We start from the raw sequence: 16,909 nt of genomic DNA, 5'->3' as shown, positions 1-16,909 counted from the left end.
GTTATTTAGTTGAAAGAATCATACAAAATAATTTCATATTTTATTCTGCATTGAATTAGATTTGATTCTAAGATTAACAATTTCAAAATTAATTAGATCACATATATGGAGTATCTTCTTTTAATACCATATTTAATATGGGATAATAATCCCTAAATTACTAATCGGATAAGATATCGTTCTCTAACACTCTTTTCCAAAGCTATTTACAAAAATTAAGATCAAAATAAATAAAAATTAAAACTTATTCAATTTAATCTAGTATATAATCAAATACTTATATAATACTCATATATTTTTAAAAATCAAATATGTATCAAATAATTTTATTATTTAAATCAGATATTACAATCTAATATGTTACTCTTTTACGTTTTTAATTTATGCGGCATTTTTTAATGTAGTTCGTTCGAAAAAAAGAAGAAGTCATATTTTTATAATTAGAAATAATTCAACTTTAATTTTTTTTTTATCTTTAATAAAATAATTTATAAATCATACAAATGGTTAAGGAATGCATCAGATTATAAATTTCTATTTTTTTAAAACTAAGGGTGTGTTTGGTAGGAGGAGAACATTCATAAAAAATCTTTACTCTTTTTCCTATGTTTGGAAAATGACTTCACTAACAGACATATAAAATACAAGTTGCGAGAGTAACATTTCAAGTTTATTATCTTTTCTCATCCATTCAATTCCCCCGACCCTTGACCATCTCACCCTCGCCACACCCGAATCCTCACTCCCCATCTCATCTCGCCTTCATAGTATTTTGCTAGATAGCATATAAATATTCTCGAGATCTTCTTGCTTACTTATCAAATGCTAAAGTAATTAAAGGCAAGGAGGAAAGATTTCGTGAAACTCTGGTTGAGAAATAAATTGACTATTCAAGTCATTTGGTCATTATCGTGGATCTTCACTTTCGTCACATTAATGTAGATTGCTAAACGTAAACAAAAAACTACCTTACTTATCAAGTTTTTTTTTCCAAAAACCATTTTCCTTCATACCAATGTCAATTCGATCCGTATCACATAAATCGAAATGGAATGAGTAGTTGTTTCCAAACCAAACGACCCCTTAGAGTTGTAAATGAATCGTGTAAGAAAGGAAAAAAAATAATCTTCATTTTTTCTAAATATTGACTCTTACAATCCTTATCTTTTTTTTGTTAGCATCCAAACGCAGCCTTACTGTCATTGTTCACGGTTTCGTCACGACACCTCTCTCCCTCATAAATATCACTTTTCTCTTGACAAATTCATCTTTCTCCGATCACATTCCCATTTTCCGACCATAAATATCACCGGAATTTTCAATTTCCGAGCAAAAAAATGAGTAAGAGTAGCAATCCAAAAGGAAGAACTACGATTGAAGTTGGAGCTGATGGAGTTGCCGTCATTACAATTATCAATCCTCCTGTCAATTCTCTCGCGTTAGATGGTATGTTAAAAGCGCTTTTATAGATCTCACCGATCTTATATTATCATTTTTTTTCACTCGTATTTGCAAATTATTGATGGATTTGTTAAAATAGTTGAACTATTAATCACTCCTCTGAATGATGCGAGGTAAAATTACGAAGTTATATTTTCTGTCGGTGGACAGAGTTATTAGGTATTGGTGGAATTAGTTGAGGTAAGCGCAAACTGGCTTGGACATCACTGTTGCAAAAAAGAGGATCAATTCTTAAAATGTTAATTGTCTTTAGTAGATCGAATGGAAACATATCATTTATTATGTCAGAGTTTAGCCTAGTTTGCGATTGAGACGCGATTGAATGCTTCAAATGTCTGTTTTTAGTTTCTCTTTGTTCAAATGATCATGAATATATATGATAAATAGGTGTGTAATTCTACCGTGGGGCTTGAGGATGGTAGAGTGTGTGCAGACCTTACTCCTATCTTATGGATGTAGAGAAGTTGTTTGTGAGTAATGCATATCAAAGCCAGTAGAAAAGAAAAATACAGAATCAAAGAGGATATAGTAAATCATAAGGAAAATATTACGTAGCCTTCGGAGGAAAAGAACAGTAACAACATCCAAATAACGGAATAGCTGAAGCAACAGAAACAACAGGTAGTAACATGAATCGATAACTACGAGAATAATGCTACTAATTATTGGTAAGGAAGGAGAAACATGTATAGTGTACCAAACTACCATCAAACCTAGCCCGGATAAAAGTGAGATAACACTCGATTACCTAATAACTTTCTACTATAATCCGCGACCTCCACGCACAGACAGATTACAAGACTTCTGGAATGTTTTCATCCATATGCTATACGATGTGCCTTGCACTTGGTAGTTTCCTTTAAGCTTGGCTGCCACTTCTTTTGCTTAGTGTTGATTGAGGGAGTTCTTTCTCTGGAAGCATGTGTGAAGATCTTTTGATGATCTAACGCTTGTGTTATAAGATATGTGTTTTAGAATGGAATGACTATACATGATTTTTAGTTGATCCAACTAATTTTGGATTGAGGGGAGTTGATTGACATTTGTGTTATACACCATATTATAAATTGTTGATATTGGTAAATGTAACTATGAGAAAGTTGCTACTTCTTCTTTCTCAAAAAAAGTTGCTACTTCTTGTGTTTAATTTTGGAAAAGAGGTCAGAATAACTGTATAAGAAAACCTTTTCTTTTCCTTAAAATGTAGTTTCGTGATTTTCCAAATTTGATGCTCAATACTTTGATCAATAATTCATTTTGATACTATTGCAATTTCTTTTCAGTGCTGTATAGCTTGAAAGAGAACTACGATCAGGCCTTAAGAAGGGATGATGTGAAAGCGATTGTTGTGACAGGTAAATGCCAAGAGATCACAGTCTCTTCATATATCCAATTTGGTGAAATATTAACCTTGAATGTGTAAACATTTACAGGCGCAAATGGCAGGTTCTCTGGTGGTTTCGATATCAGTGCCTTCGGTAAACTGCAGGGAGGAACAGGTATACATTTCTGTTTTGCTTATTTTCTATCATGGTGCTGCAAGAGTTTTGTTAGCTAACTTCAGTATGTTCACAGTCGAATCACCAAAGCCTGGTTTTATATCAGTGGAGATTCTCACTGATACCGTTGAAGGTGAGCCTTTAGGGTTTTGATCTTCTTACTTTAAGTTTTTGGTGCAGTTTAAATGTGTCTATATTTGCTGATTTATCTTTGATGTTAGCTGCAAGAAAACCTTCTGTGGCGGCAATTGATGGTCTGGCTCTAGGTGGAGGACTAGAAGTTGCAATGGTATGTATAAGTTATATTTCTCTACAGCTTATCCTGTTAATCATTTGCTGACTCCTTATATGTTAAAATCAGGCTTGTCATGCACGAATTTCTACTCCCAATGCACAACTTGGATTGCCAGAACTTCAACTTGGTATACTTCCAGGGTTTGGAGGTAAGAAAGCTTGTCTGTATGCTTAAATTGTTATTTTCTCTTTATTTATTTTTTCTGAATTTACCATCAGCTTTAGGTGACTGGTTTTTCACTTTCTAACAATCGAAGCTTGTATAACTGTAGTTTATGAGTGAGCGCATTGTGCCTTATATGAATTTCACTCTTAAATTTTCATAAAAGTATGGGGAATAATACAAATATGTATGACCTTTTTCCAATTAAAACTTCTTCATTAGGCTAAAAAAGTATGTCTGACCTTTTTCATTAGGCTAACAAAGTAATATTGTGAGAAGCACTTATAAATCATCATTACAAAAAAATTGAAAAAAACCATGAATGCTATCAGCTTTTACCAAATCCTATCTTATGAACTGTGAATTTCTGTTTCCTTTTCAAAAAAGTCGGTTGTTTTGAAATCCAGTACGTTCAAGAGCATTACCTAACCTTACTGTCCAATTCTAGCTATCTTTACATAAATAGTAATTTAAACATCTAAGTGCTATGTAAAGTTTTTTTTGGTTAAAATATTTCCCTGATAAAAAAAACACGTAAGCCGTTGCTTCAACCTCTTGATTGCTATTAGTTTTTGGAGAATACACCTTGGAATGTGTAATTTCTATAGCTTATCCTTATAAAAGGTTAATTATCTCTCCAATGTTTGTTGTGGTCATTAAAAGAAGTCCATCCTCTGACCCTTAAGAGGAAATTAAATTGGGGAAAAAAGGTTCATGAATTTAAAAATTCATACCCAATTTATCCAAGCATACTTTATCAGATACTAGTAAGACATGAATACATGGTCACACCCAGGGCGTAGCCTAGTGGTTGATGGAGTCGTAGGAAAACCATGACGTCTAGAGTCAAACTACACTGGGTCATTTCTTCTCATTCGCCTAATCCTTTGTGGGTAGTATTACCTGGTACATGTGCTGGTAGCTGGTAGCTGGTACCTCGTGGAATAGCCAAGGCGTGCGCATGCTGTTGTGGAGACCACCATTATCTAAAGAAAGAAAATGAAACACATGAATAAATGACCTTGAATTTGGTGTGTTTTCTTCATCAACTGGTGCAAGACATGTCCTCATAGTCAACACTAGTAAAGTCTTAGTTTTGTAATTCTAGAAAATATCATAACCTGGTTGACCATCCTTGAGTAGCATATAAATTTATTGGGGTTTGTGAAGATAATCAAAAGAGTTTTGCACAGATAGCCTAAGAAGTTAATAAATATGAAAACAGAGTCTTCTACTAAGAAACTGTGCACATGGTTTCATGAAAAAACTGGTTATCATCATAGGACATGCAGAAATGTAATGAACCATGTACTGAAGCTAATTGCTCATGTAATTAAAACAAGCTGATGCATGTCTTAAATTAATATATAAGGGAGCATTTTATATTTTAGGTACCTTATGTCTAGATTAAGTGGTATTCAAATTATTAAAAGTCTGATCTAATTGCAAGCAAAACTTTAAATGGGACATCCTGGGACACTCTTTTTTTTTTTTTTTTGTTTATTGGTAATCCTTGGATCCAAAGCATATGATCCTTATCATAAGCAGTACTCATACCACTTTGCTCTATAATCCAACACCACATTTCTTCCTTTATCTCATTTTATCTGCACTATTACAGGTACTCAGCGCCTCCCCCGCCTCGTAGGTCTTGCTAAGTCCCTTGAAATGATGCTAGTAAGCTGCCATTTGTTTTAAGTAATGAGTCCATATTTTTGGCGCTATGGTTGCTTCTGACCCTCTTACTCTAATATATCAATCTAGACATCAAAGCCTGTTAAAGGAGAGGAAGCTGTTAATCTGGGCCTTGTTGACGCTGTAGTTCCATCAAACCAATTATTGGATACTGCTTGTAAGTGGGCTCTTGATATTTTGGAGTGCAGAAAGCCTTGGGTTGCCAGTCTTCACAAAACTGACAAGATAGAGCCTCTTGGTGAGGCTAGGGAAATATTAAAGTTTGCAAGAGTTCAAACGCGCAGACAGGCTCCAAACCTCCAGCATCCCTTAGTTGTCATTGATGTTGTTGAAGAGGGTATAGTGTCTGGCCCACGTGCTGGGCTTTGGAAGGTTTAGTTCTGGCTCTATTCCTCTTGTGCTTCCGGCTTAATTGTGTTACTTGTATTATCTAAAAATTGTTGGTATTTGCAGGAGGCTGAAGCATTCCAAAGTCTTCTACATTCCAACACCTGCAAGGCCTTGGTCAACGTTTTCTTTGCTCAGCGTGCAACCACAAAGGTTAATGAGTTAAATACTTTACTTAGAAATTACTATCGCATATTTCAACCTGTTTGTAAGTAGCATTTTAAAATTTTAGTTTGTTTTCATATTCCTTTTTAAATAAATTTATTTTGAGTTCATATGGATCTGAGGAGAACCTCTAGTCTTTGTAATGCTATAATGAACCCAATTCCTGGAATCTGTAAGGTTATTCAACGCTAGATAACTTTGTATGACTGCTATACCAAGCATAATCTAAGCTCTGTTTTATTCCAGAAATTAGTAGAGACTTCACAATTTCATTGTCTGTATATGTACACCAGTTGTATTCTTAGTTGAATATGTGAGGCTATGATGATTGATTATTGCATAAGTTATACTTATTAGCATTAAACAATGAAATCTGAACGATTTGTGTGCCAAACAGTGCGTGATATTGTTCATCCTTGTCGGTCTTCAACTCTGACCTCTTGATTCTTCATACTCCTTTCCGCACACAAACAGGTTCCAGGGGTGACTGACTTAGGATTAAAACCGCGACGCATAAAAAAGGTCGCAATTCTTGGAGGAGGTTTAATGGGTTCTGGAATTGCGACTGCACTGCTTCTTAGTAACTACCCGGTGATCTTGAAAGAAGTTAATGACAAATTCCTACAGGCTGGGTTGGGTAGAGTAAAAGGTAAAACCATTGTCTTGCTTTGGTATGATCGCTTATACTTGTTATGGCTAGTGACTAATACAATAATTTCTCAGCCAATTTGCAAAGTAGTGTCAAGAAAGGGAAAATGAGTCAAGAGAAGTTTGAAAAAACTCTCTCCCTACTCAAGGGTGCTCTGGATTATGAAGATTTTAGAGATGTGGACATGGTCATTGAGGTCAGTATTCTCATTATAGGATAAACTCTCTGATTTTCCTTGGTATCTTACTTTACCTTGCTCTTAATATGTGTAACAGGCTGTCATCGAGAATGTATCTCTAAAGCAGCAAATATTTGCAGAACTTGAGAAGTATTGCCCTCCACATTGCATTCTAGGAAGTAACACTTCTACAATTGACTTGAATTTGATTGGGGAAAAGACCAAATCTCAAGATCGTATTATTGGAGCTCACTTTTTCAGGTAATATTTTCTGGACCGTCAATTTTTTTTGTTGCACTTTTCTTGGTAGTTCTGGCAAATTGATCGATTGGCGGTTGCAGTCCGGCTCATGTGATGCCATTGTTGGAAATCGTCCGCACCCAAAAGACATCGCCCCAAGTAATTGTAGACTTGCTTGATGTTGGCAAGAAGATAAGGAAAACACCTGTAGTAGTGGGGAACTGCACTGGTTTTGCTGTCAACAGAATGTTCTTTCCTTACACCCAAGCTGCTCTTTTGCTTGTTGAACGTGGAGCAGATGTCTTTCGCATAGATAGGGTCATTACGAAATTTGGCATGCCAATGGGCCCCTTCAGGTAAAAAGATAACAATGCTGTTGGGTTAGATATGCATGCCTGTTAAGTTGGCCTGGCTTTAAAGGTTTGGTTTCCCATATGCAGATTATGTGATCTTGTTGGTTTTGGTGTTGCAATTGCCACTGGTGGGCAATTTGTGATGAATTTCCCGGAGAGAACTTACAAATCAATGTTGATACCGCTCATGCAAGAAGATAAAAGAGCTGGTAAGTTTCCTATATTTTGAAATGCCGGTCAGATTATATAGTGAAAAATGCAATTTGAAACATTTATGAATAGACATTTGATATACTTTCTGTAGGTGAAACTACTAGGAAAGGGTTTTATGTGTATGATGACAGACGTAAAGCAAGCCCAGATCCAGAAATAAAGAAATATATTGAGAAGGCAAGAGAGATGTCTGGTGTTACCATTGACCCTAAGGTCTCTCTTTCTCCCTCCTCGTTGTTGACAAATACTACACTTGAGATTCTTTTCAGTAATTTTACTCTGCTCTTTCTCAATTGTTTTGAACTCGACACAGATGGCAAAACTCTCGGACAAGGATATCATAGAGATGATTTTCTTCCCTGTGATAAATGAAGCCTGCAGAGTGCTTGCAGAAGGCATAGCAGTCAAATCTTCTGATCTTGACATTTCTGCTATTATGGGCATGGGATTCCCCCCTTACAGGTTCGTTTCAGAAACTTTTTTCTGTTTGACAATAAAACAAATCCTTCAAGTGAACTTTGTCCCAGGAACATGCTAAAAGAGACTTGAATTTATTAAAAAAAGTATTCTTGTTTAATAAGAAAGATTTGTCTACTTTCTTTGCCAGGGGAGGGATCATATTCTGGGCAGATACTCTTGGATCCAAATACATCTATTCACGATTGGATGAGTGGTCAAGAATGTATGGAGACTTTTTCAAGCCTTGTTCCTACCTAGCTGAAAGAGCCTCCAAGGGGTCTCCTCTGGTGAGTGCATGTTTTGAGTTCTATTAGTGTTCTATGATCCGGGATTCATATAGGTTTTGAAATGTTTGAGGCAATCTCATGGACCTCTATGTAGTGTTTCGTTTAGATCTCCTACTTTATTCCGTCACAACAACTGTAAATATCAACCCTTTGTTCTATTATTCTACAACCGAATGGATGTGTCTTGTTTCCTTTGTTGGCTTAGTGGACTAGGTTCCCGTTTCTGTCTGCAGCACATATTAGACTGCAGCTCAGGTCAGCCATGAGGCCATCATTTTCATTGACACACATCCTTTGCTGTTGAATGCAAGGTCACGTTAGTAGTCACGTAAAAGCACTAATATATTATCACTAGATGATCCTGAATACTGTGTGCACTAGCGAGTGTTATAATCATTAGCAACTGGTAGTCAGTAATCAGATGCATCAAATGTGGTGTACTATAAAAAGAACATCTCATAATTAGACGAGAGAGATAGCTTAGGGATAAAGACCACATCTGAGTTATTAACGTGACGAAGTGGAAAGAACCACATTTGAGTTCCTGGGTAAGGGGGTTTGGGTGTAAAGCTTTCCATATAAAGAAACAAATCTCGTCAATATAGGGTGTTAAGGGAACTCTTGTTAGAAAATGAGCGGGCAACAGCTTGTCATTTTATCTTATCTTAAACCCTTCTCCCACTCATCAGCTTGAAAATCTTTACTGATATATTCATTTTCTTTGTGGTCATTGCAGAGTGCTACAACAGATTCAGCCAAGTCGCGCTTGTAAGATCAGCAATGCTAGTGAGCATTCTTCCACTTCGTAGCTTCGTTATTTCCTTACTCTGGTCAGCTAATAGGATTTGGCAAGGAAGAGTCAATAATGCAGAAATAAAATCAAAGAGCAAGATTATATTACGTAAGTTAAAAGCATAGTTGTCTGGAAATAAAATGTGAGACGAGTATCGGACAGTCCCCTGTTTGTTTTTATGCCTCGATAGTAGACTGGATTTTTTAAAATGTAATCTTTCCACTTGATAGTCGTTTCGAGTAGAGTCTTCGTCATCTGAAATGGGGTTAATTTAATGGTCTATGGGTTTTCTAATATTAATCAAAATATTTGCTTGTTGCTTCTCCATGCTCTCTTTCACTGCGAATTTCGAATTTTCTGTGAATGTGGATTTTTTGCTTCTATGGATATGTGAATGTTGTATTTTGATTTTTTGTTTTTTCGCATGTAATTCTAATCATTATGCTATTTCCTTAAGACAATTTATTAGAAATGAAATTGCATAAAATATAACATTGTCATTTAACTAGTAACATATTGCAAAAAGGACAACATGTGTGCAAGTAGAAAGGAATTAAACGTGGGGAGCAAATAATTTTCTTCTTCCTCTATTTGTTCCTTTCTTACATGTTTTATAATTGGTCAAATGATCGAAAATTTTAGTATTCATTTGATTGATAGATGCAAAGAATTATACTTTTGCACATATGTATTTCATGATTGAAGACACTAAACACACCAAAAATAATCAAATTCATGATCCAAAGTATCAAAATAAATTATTTTTGTCATGGAGAACATGGTGAATTGGTGACTATTGGTCGCTCGACTTTTCGGCTAGACCCACCAAATTTCGAATTGATTGGAGTATGTCAATCATATTCAAGAAAATCAACATGTATATACGAAAAATAATCAAATTCATAAATTTGGGATTCATGACTTCAAAAACGTTAAAATAAATTATGTTTGTCTAGGAGAACATGGTGAGTATTAACCACAGAACTATTTTTGTTGGATCCATCGAATTTCAAGTTAATCAGTGTAGTATGTCAATCATATTCTGAAAAATTAGTGAAAAACAATCAAATTTATGAATACAAAATTTACACCCCCAAAAAGCCAAAATAAATGATGTTTATCATGGCAACCATGGTGAGTATTGGTCAGTTAGATTCAGGAAAATTTGCATGTACATTACGCAAAATTATCAAATTCATAACCCCAAAACATCAAAATAAACGATATTTGTTATGACAAACCTGGTGAGTCATGAGACTATTTTTAAAAAACTCACTAAATTTCAGATCAATCAAAATTTGTCAATCAAATTCAAAAAAATCATCATGTACATAAACAAAAAATAAAAATAAAAACCCAAATTCATGTATTCTAATTTTATAACTCTAAAACATCAATAATAATAATATTAGTAAAGTATTGATCATTAGGTCTATATATATAGTAATATAAAAAAAAATATTGAGTGGTGATAACAAGTCAACAACATTTTACAAATCTTGCATCGTGTGCAAGCAAGATGGTCCATGCTATATGAAACAGCTGTTGGTTTTGAGTGTCAGATTCATCATAATATTATACTAAAACACAAAAGACAAACGAGATTAGTAAAAATATAGTAGTACTAGTAGTAATATTAAATAAAAGATTGAAAATATTTTGAAAAAATTATTTATGAATTAGTTGAATTATATATCAATCTAATTTTTGATAAGATAAAATTAATAGCTACAGTAATAAATATACAAATTAATAACTTACTCAAACTTGAACAAATCATATTTTCATAAATTAATTTTACTATCGAAACACATGCACACGTTAACAAACAGATCATATTATCTTTCGATCAGGAATATCATGAGACGGCATTCACACGAGGAATTTGATCCCAAATACGAAGCACTTTTTGATACTAATATTTTAGTAAATTCTTATGTATAAATTTATATTTTGTATCGAAAATATTAGATTCAAATAATTTCAATATTATTACTCTAGGTCCGATGATGGATATTAACACTATATAACCTTTTTTACTCTAAAAAAATTATTTTCAAAAAATCATCGACTCGAATAACACACGTTAAATTATATTTCACTCATATATAATTAATATAATATATGGACTATATATTATATTATAATCTAACTCCCTAACTCATCCAAAACACTTCTAAACGTTGGATATGTCTCTTTGACGTATAACAAGACTGACAATTTAATAAAAATAATTAAGGTATCCTATGTTTTCATAATCATTTATGTTACTATTAGTAGTACTTTTTTTTTTGAATTATTGTATTATTTTGTTATAGTTATAATTTTATTTCAAGTATGTTATTGTTATACATTTATTTGTTTTAATAATTTATCTTGACATTTTTATTTTTATAATTTTGTTTTTTCAATCTGTTTATAATAATTTTACTTGAATCGAGTGTCTATTGAAAATAATGTATGAGATTACATTTAAGTATTTTAAATTATAGTAGAGCTTAGTCAGGATTCCATGTGCTTTTGGGGACTAACATTTTCTCCTTACTTCAATGCCACAACTCTTCTATTTTTGCATTCACTTTACACCACCTTTGTCCTTTGACCATGTTTGTCTAGCTTACTGCTTCTCCAGTTTCTCTCCATATTTCTCCTTTTTTATACTATACTATAGCTTAATCCTCTAAAAAAACAAATCAATCCATTGAAGTTGAGCTCTAGTAGTGGCTTGCAACATTATATGCATCAAGAATAGAAACTAAAGCATATAACAGAGTGTGTGTGTGTGTTTTGTCAGCTGGGATTTATCAAGATTCAGTTTTTGCCCCATTTTTACTGTGTGTGTGTGTGCTTTTGTCAACTGGGGTCTATCAAGATTAAATATTTCCCCCATTTTCATAGTCAACTAGGCTTTATCAAGATTTAATCTTTTTTTCCATTTTCACAGTGTGCATTTTTGTGTGTTTTGTCAGCTGGGATTTATCAAGATTCAATCTTTATTCTTCATTCTAATAGTGTGTGCATTGTCAACTGGGGTTTATCAAGATACAATTTTTTCCCCATTTTCATAGTGTGTGTGTTTTGTCAGCTGGGGTTTGTCAAGATTCAATCTTTTCCCCGTTTCATAGGTGTGTTTTGTCAACTAGGCTTTAACAAGATTCAATCTTTTCCCCCTTTTCATAGGTGTGTTTTGTCAACTAGGCTTTAACAAGATTCAATCTTTTTTCCATTTTCACAGTGTGTGCATTTGTCTGTGTGTGATTCATCAACTGGGGTCTATCAAGATTTAATCTTTTCCCCCTTTTTCATAGTGTGTGTTTGTTTTGTCAACTGGGGCTTATCAAGATTCAATTTTTTCTTCATTTTGACAGTGTGTGTTTTGTTATCTGGGGTTTATTTAGATTCCATTTTCCCCATTTTTTGCTGTGAAAATGGTAATGGAAGGGATTCAAGAAGATATAGGTGATGGGAATATGCAATGTATGAATCATCCTTATAAGAACAGTTCCCCAGGTGGGATCTGTGCTTTGTGCCTTCAAGAAAAACTTGGAAAGTTGGTTTCTTCCTCTTTTTCTTCTTCCATTTTCCCTTCTTCTTCTTCTTCCTCTAGTTCAAGATCTGATTTTGTATCCACTTCTTCCACTACTACAACTTCAACCCTTCAAGTCCCAACAACTAACAAAAACACCACTGATTGTGTTAACTATCATCCTTATGAAAACAATATTAGGAAATCAAAAATGCATTTTTTGAAGAAGGGTAGTAATAGTAATGTTAATGTTAATATGGCAAGTTCTGGTTCAGATTCTGGCATTGTTTTAAAGAGAAGTAAGTCAACTACAACCCCAAGAAATCATTTGCATTTCTTGGAAGCTAATGAAAGTGAAGATTATGGTCCTCACAGAAAAGGGTTCTGGTCTTTTCTTCATTACTCATCCTCAAAGCATTATTCTTCCACAGGTATAAAAACTTTGTCTCGTTTAAAAGTTTAAGTTGTTTGATAGAAGTATTATGTTTATTTACTTAGTTATATCCTTAACACACCCCTTAAGTACTGGTCTTATTCTTTTTCATGGACTAAGCATGTGGAAATTATCTGACTCTTAGCTCTCGTTAGACCATAGATTTTGAAGTTTAAATTTGAAACTTTGAGTTTTTGAAACTTGAAGTTGTGTTTGAACATTCATTTTGCTTGGAGAAAAGTTGAACTTTGTGAGTGAAAGTGAAATTAGATCAGTTTTTGAAAATCCAAAATCTATGGCCAAACACTATCTTAATACATGTCTCTTGTTAGTTGAGTGAGCTAAATCTTGCCTTTAAAAGTAGTTGGAATGATTCTTTTGGGACAAACTTAGACTAGTGACTAATTGGGGATAAAATATAAAGAATGGACTCAAAAATGGCCATTTGAGGAAATGTCCCTTGGAAATTCATTTAGATGAATTGGTGGCTGATGAGCTTTGAACATAGTAGTTTTGCCTGCTTTGTTATAATGTTGAAGTGTGTAATACCTTTATTTGAACATTTAAGTTGATAAAGCAAATGTAAATTCTTTTCGATAAGTCGTTGACAATGAAGACTCAAAAATCAGACTTCTTTCTTTTCCGCTCTATTAGTATCATATTGAAGTGTGTAACCATCTTATCAGTTATCATTTTGGAACATTTTTATTTACTTAATTACGTCTTCAACAGGATCATCTATGAACAGTTCTAAAACATCAAGGGAGAAGAAGAAAGAAGAGAGTGTTGTAGTGGAAGAGAATGAGAGTCCTAATGAGACTTCATTTAACAATAAAGTAGCAAGATCAAGATCTGTTGGTTGTGGAAGTAGGAGTTTTTCAGGTGATTTATTTGAAAAAATCTCGACAGGTTTTGGAGATTGCACATTAAGAAGAATCGAGTCACAAAGAGAAAGCAAACCAAGATTTTCATCTGTTCATCATAAAGAAAGAGTTAACTGTGGTGGCATATTATCATATTTAGTTTCTTCTGAAGTAAATAATCTGAATGGAAAATCACATCATATTGCTAATGGAAGAAGTAAGAATTGGGGATGGGCCTTAGCAAGTCCAATGAGAGCTTTTAGCAAAACATCATCAAGTGTGAAAAGAGAAGATTCAAATTCAAATGATAACAAGAATGCTACTCCAAACTTGGATGCAATTCCTTCTTTGTTGACAGTTAGCAGCTAGAAAGAAACTTCTTTTAGTCTAATTTAAGTGGAAGACGCTAACGTTTTGAGCAGGCGGGGGTTGGAGCTATTGATCCAGAAAGAACGAGGCGTTGAAAGCAAATCCGTAAGATTGATCTGATTCCTCCATAGCTACTACTTCTACTACTGCTGATACTATTACACAAATTTGGATTATATTCTTGTGTAGAAACTATGTTCATTTATCAGGTTTTATCAACTAATTTCTCTGTTTCATCACTGTTTATTAGAGCTCTTCCTTCTTTTTTGGGTCTTGTTGTAAGGTGGATGTTGATTTCTCATAATTATTACTTTTGTATGACAATGTAGAATGATGATGATTGAGTTGAATTCAAATCTTTTGTAGTTTTTGGGCATAGAGATGATTAAAGAATGAGTTCTCTTCTTTTTGTTTGATCAATTGTTTGTAATGGTTTTCAATGAGAGCAATTCCAATCAAATCATGTATTTCCTTCTTTGTTGTACATGAAGACATAATTTTGTATAACAACTCTTTTATAACAATCGTGTAGGATCAGCTTGTGTTCATCTCGATTGTTTTGTTAAAACAGTTGAGTACTTTATTTCCCAAAGTACTTGCTATCATAGGCAAATTCATGATTTAACTACAACTCATTCTATTTATCGGTTTCAAAATCTAGTGTTATATTTATGTAGTATGCTTTTAAATACATATACATAGTTTGAGTTAAAATTATTGGATTTCAATGACTCGGTAGGCTATATCTGCCTCCGTTTGTTATCTCCCACTAACAAAGATATCGAATAACTCTTCTAAACTAAAACTTAGACAGACAAGAAGAAATCATCTAACATTTTGTTTGTTTGTATTGGTATTGGAGTTTTCATCTCCGTGATTTTCGTTTCATTTATTGATTAGTAAGCCACACCTTTAAAGTCCTCTCTATACCAAACTTTCAAATCTTGATTGACAATGATGGGAGTGGAGGGAATCATAATAATTAAAGTATATTTTTTGTTATGAAATTTTGGAACCCTTTTTACATCTAGATGTCTCCATCTAGGAGTCTCATGAGTAGTTTATATGCCTACTTTTCTAGTTGGCCAAAAAGCCAATAGATCTATAAAGAACAAGTTACTCATGTGCAAGAATTGGTGGACACAACTAATCATGTTTTAAAAAAGGTTTTTTTTAGAATAATCTTCAAGTCTCTAAGATCCAAGTCAAAATAGTATCACATGTTTGGTAGATGGAAAACACATGCCAAAAAGGTTTTAAATCAAGGGGGCATATGATAATTGACACCTAACACTAAGTCACTAACTTAACTAGCATACTTGTTAGAATTTCATGTGTTAACTTATTGTTGGTTATTTAATTTTATCACATAAAAGTCATTTTTCTATAATTATTTTAACTAGGTTTTCTGAATTTTTCAACACTCAATTCTTGATTTATCATTTGTCACATAAAAATGAACTCTCTAACAAAATACATGAATATGACTTCACTACATAATTTTCAATCATTGTGTTATACTGTTCAAATCCTTCAGAAATATCGTGATAGGTACACAACAACAATACAATAATAATATATTAATATAATCTCATAAATGAGATCCGAGCAAAGTGATATATACACAAACATTATCTTAAGATAGAGAGACTGTATATGATATACCCGAAATGTAATAATAGAGTGACCATTTGGACAATGAACTTAATCTAAAATGGTAGGGTAAAATTCTGACTTTTTGGCTTATTGTTATGTCTACTTCATATATTGATTATTTGTTTGCTTATATATACATGTGTAAATAGGACAAGTAGATAAAAGTAACCATTCATGATGACCTGATTTGCAGATAACTCACAAGAGGCTGTAAATGTCTCTGTTCACTAATTTTTTTTTTTTGTCTGTTGGAGAAAACAAATTGATTTGTGTATATATATATCTTGATGAACTTTCGTTTTTGGTGTCAGTTTTGTCTGTGTTTTTTGCATGAATATCACATTGTCATGCATCTAAGATTTCACCGTTGTACTTCTAGTATTTATTCTTTATTGTCTGCATTATTTTTTTCGCGTGATAGCTCGTTGTTTTTGATTTCGGGCTATGAATTCGACTTACTTGCTAGTGGATGTTTGTACGTGTCATCATGATTTAAGATTTTGGACTGTGATAGATTGGTATAAGAGCTCTAGATTCACTGATATTGTTGGTATGGGAGCAAGTGCCTAGTAGAAATTTCATGTACATTTGCTTCGATCTAAAGTCCTTCTTTGAACCCACTCTTTCTTACATGGATAGCACAAAGTATTCGGTGAACGTAGATGGGAAATCGAAGCCAAAATTTATGGACTATAGCACACGTAAAATGGAAAATTTGATATTTCTCGATTCGGACCTCAATTGAACTTGAAAATGCGGACATTTACCCCTCCAAACCAACGCGCGTCATTAATAAGGTGTTCATATAGGCCCACAAAAATTTTTGGTCAAAAACCTGTCGGGATTACATATCACCCAAAATTCATGGATTATAGCACACATAAAATAGAGAATTCGGTATTTTCCATTTTGGGCCTTGTTTGAACTTGAAAATGCGGACATTTGCCCCTTCGGACTAATGCACGCCATTAATAAAGTCTTCACGGACGCCCACAAAAAATTTCGGCCAAAAATTATCGGGATCACATATCACCCAAAAATCATAGACTGTAGCACACATAAAATACATAATTCGGTATTTCCCATTACGAGTCTCATTTGAACTTGAAAATCTGAATGTTTTCCCATCTAGACCAATGCATGCCATTAATAAGGTCTTCATGTACGCCTACAAAAATTTCGGCCAAAAACCCGTGGGATCACATATCACCCAAAATTCATGAACT

At 33.6% G+C, this 16,909-nt stretch overlaps 2 protein-coding genes across 3 annotated transcripts; both read left to right on the top strand.

Annotated features, from left to right (window-relative positions):
* The first annotated feature begins 1,263 nt into the window (after positions 1–1,263).
* Positions 1,264–9,161, top strand: LOC125828550 (glyoxysomal fatty acid beta-oxidation multifunctional protein MFP-a-like). Of its 2 annotated transcripts, none has more exons than XM_049507856.1 (18): positions 1,264–1,446; positions 2,745–2,816; positions 2,895–2,960; positions 3,040–3,093; positions 3,182–3,249; positions 3,322–3,403; positions 5,039–5,094; positions 5,182–5,484; positions 5,566–5,652; positions 6,139–6,313; positions 6,388–6,509; positions 6,589–6,752; positions 6,833–7,087; positions 7,172–7,293; positions 7,389–7,510; positions 7,611–7,759; positions 7,905–8,043; positions 8,780–9,161. In XM_049507856.1, the coding sequence occupies exons 1-18, from the start codon at positions 1,338–1,340 to the stop codon at positions 8,813–8,815; spliced, it is 2,181 nt and encodes a 726-aa protein (XP_049363813.1). In that variant the 5' UTR covers positions 1,264–1,337; the 3' UTR covers positions 8,816–9,161. The 2 variants fall into 2 exon arrangements, with proteins under 2 accessions (XP_049363813.1, XP_049363812.1); XM_049507855.1 differs by having other exon boundaries at positions 3,037–3,093.
* Positions 9,162–11,493: 2,332 nt separating this feature from the next.
* LOC125828559 (uncharacterized serine-rich protein C215.13-like) lies at positions 11,494–14,407 on the top strand. Its single transcript, XM_049507866.1, has 2 exons — positions 11,494–12,793; positions 13,528–14,407. The coding sequence occupies exons 1-2, from the start codon at positions 12,265–12,267 to the stop codon at positions 14,025–14,027; spliced, it is 1,029 nt and encodes a 342-aa protein (XP_049363823.1). The 5' UTR covers positions 11,494–12,264; the 3' UTR covers positions 14,028–14,407.
* Positions 14,408–16,909: the final 2,502 nt, after the last annotated feature.

The sequence above is a fragment of the Solanum verrucosum genome, unplaced genomic scaffold (genome assembly GCF_900185275.1).
Source record: "Solanum verrucosum unplaced genomic scaffold, falcon-dt-bn FXZP01000273.1, whole genome shotgun sequence".
Classification (NCBI taxonomy): Eukaryota; Viridiplantae; Streptophyta; class Magnoliopsida; order Solanales; family Solanaceae; genus Solanum; species Solanum verrucosum.
This window is presented reverse-complemented; position numbering and strand designations above follow the sequence as displayed.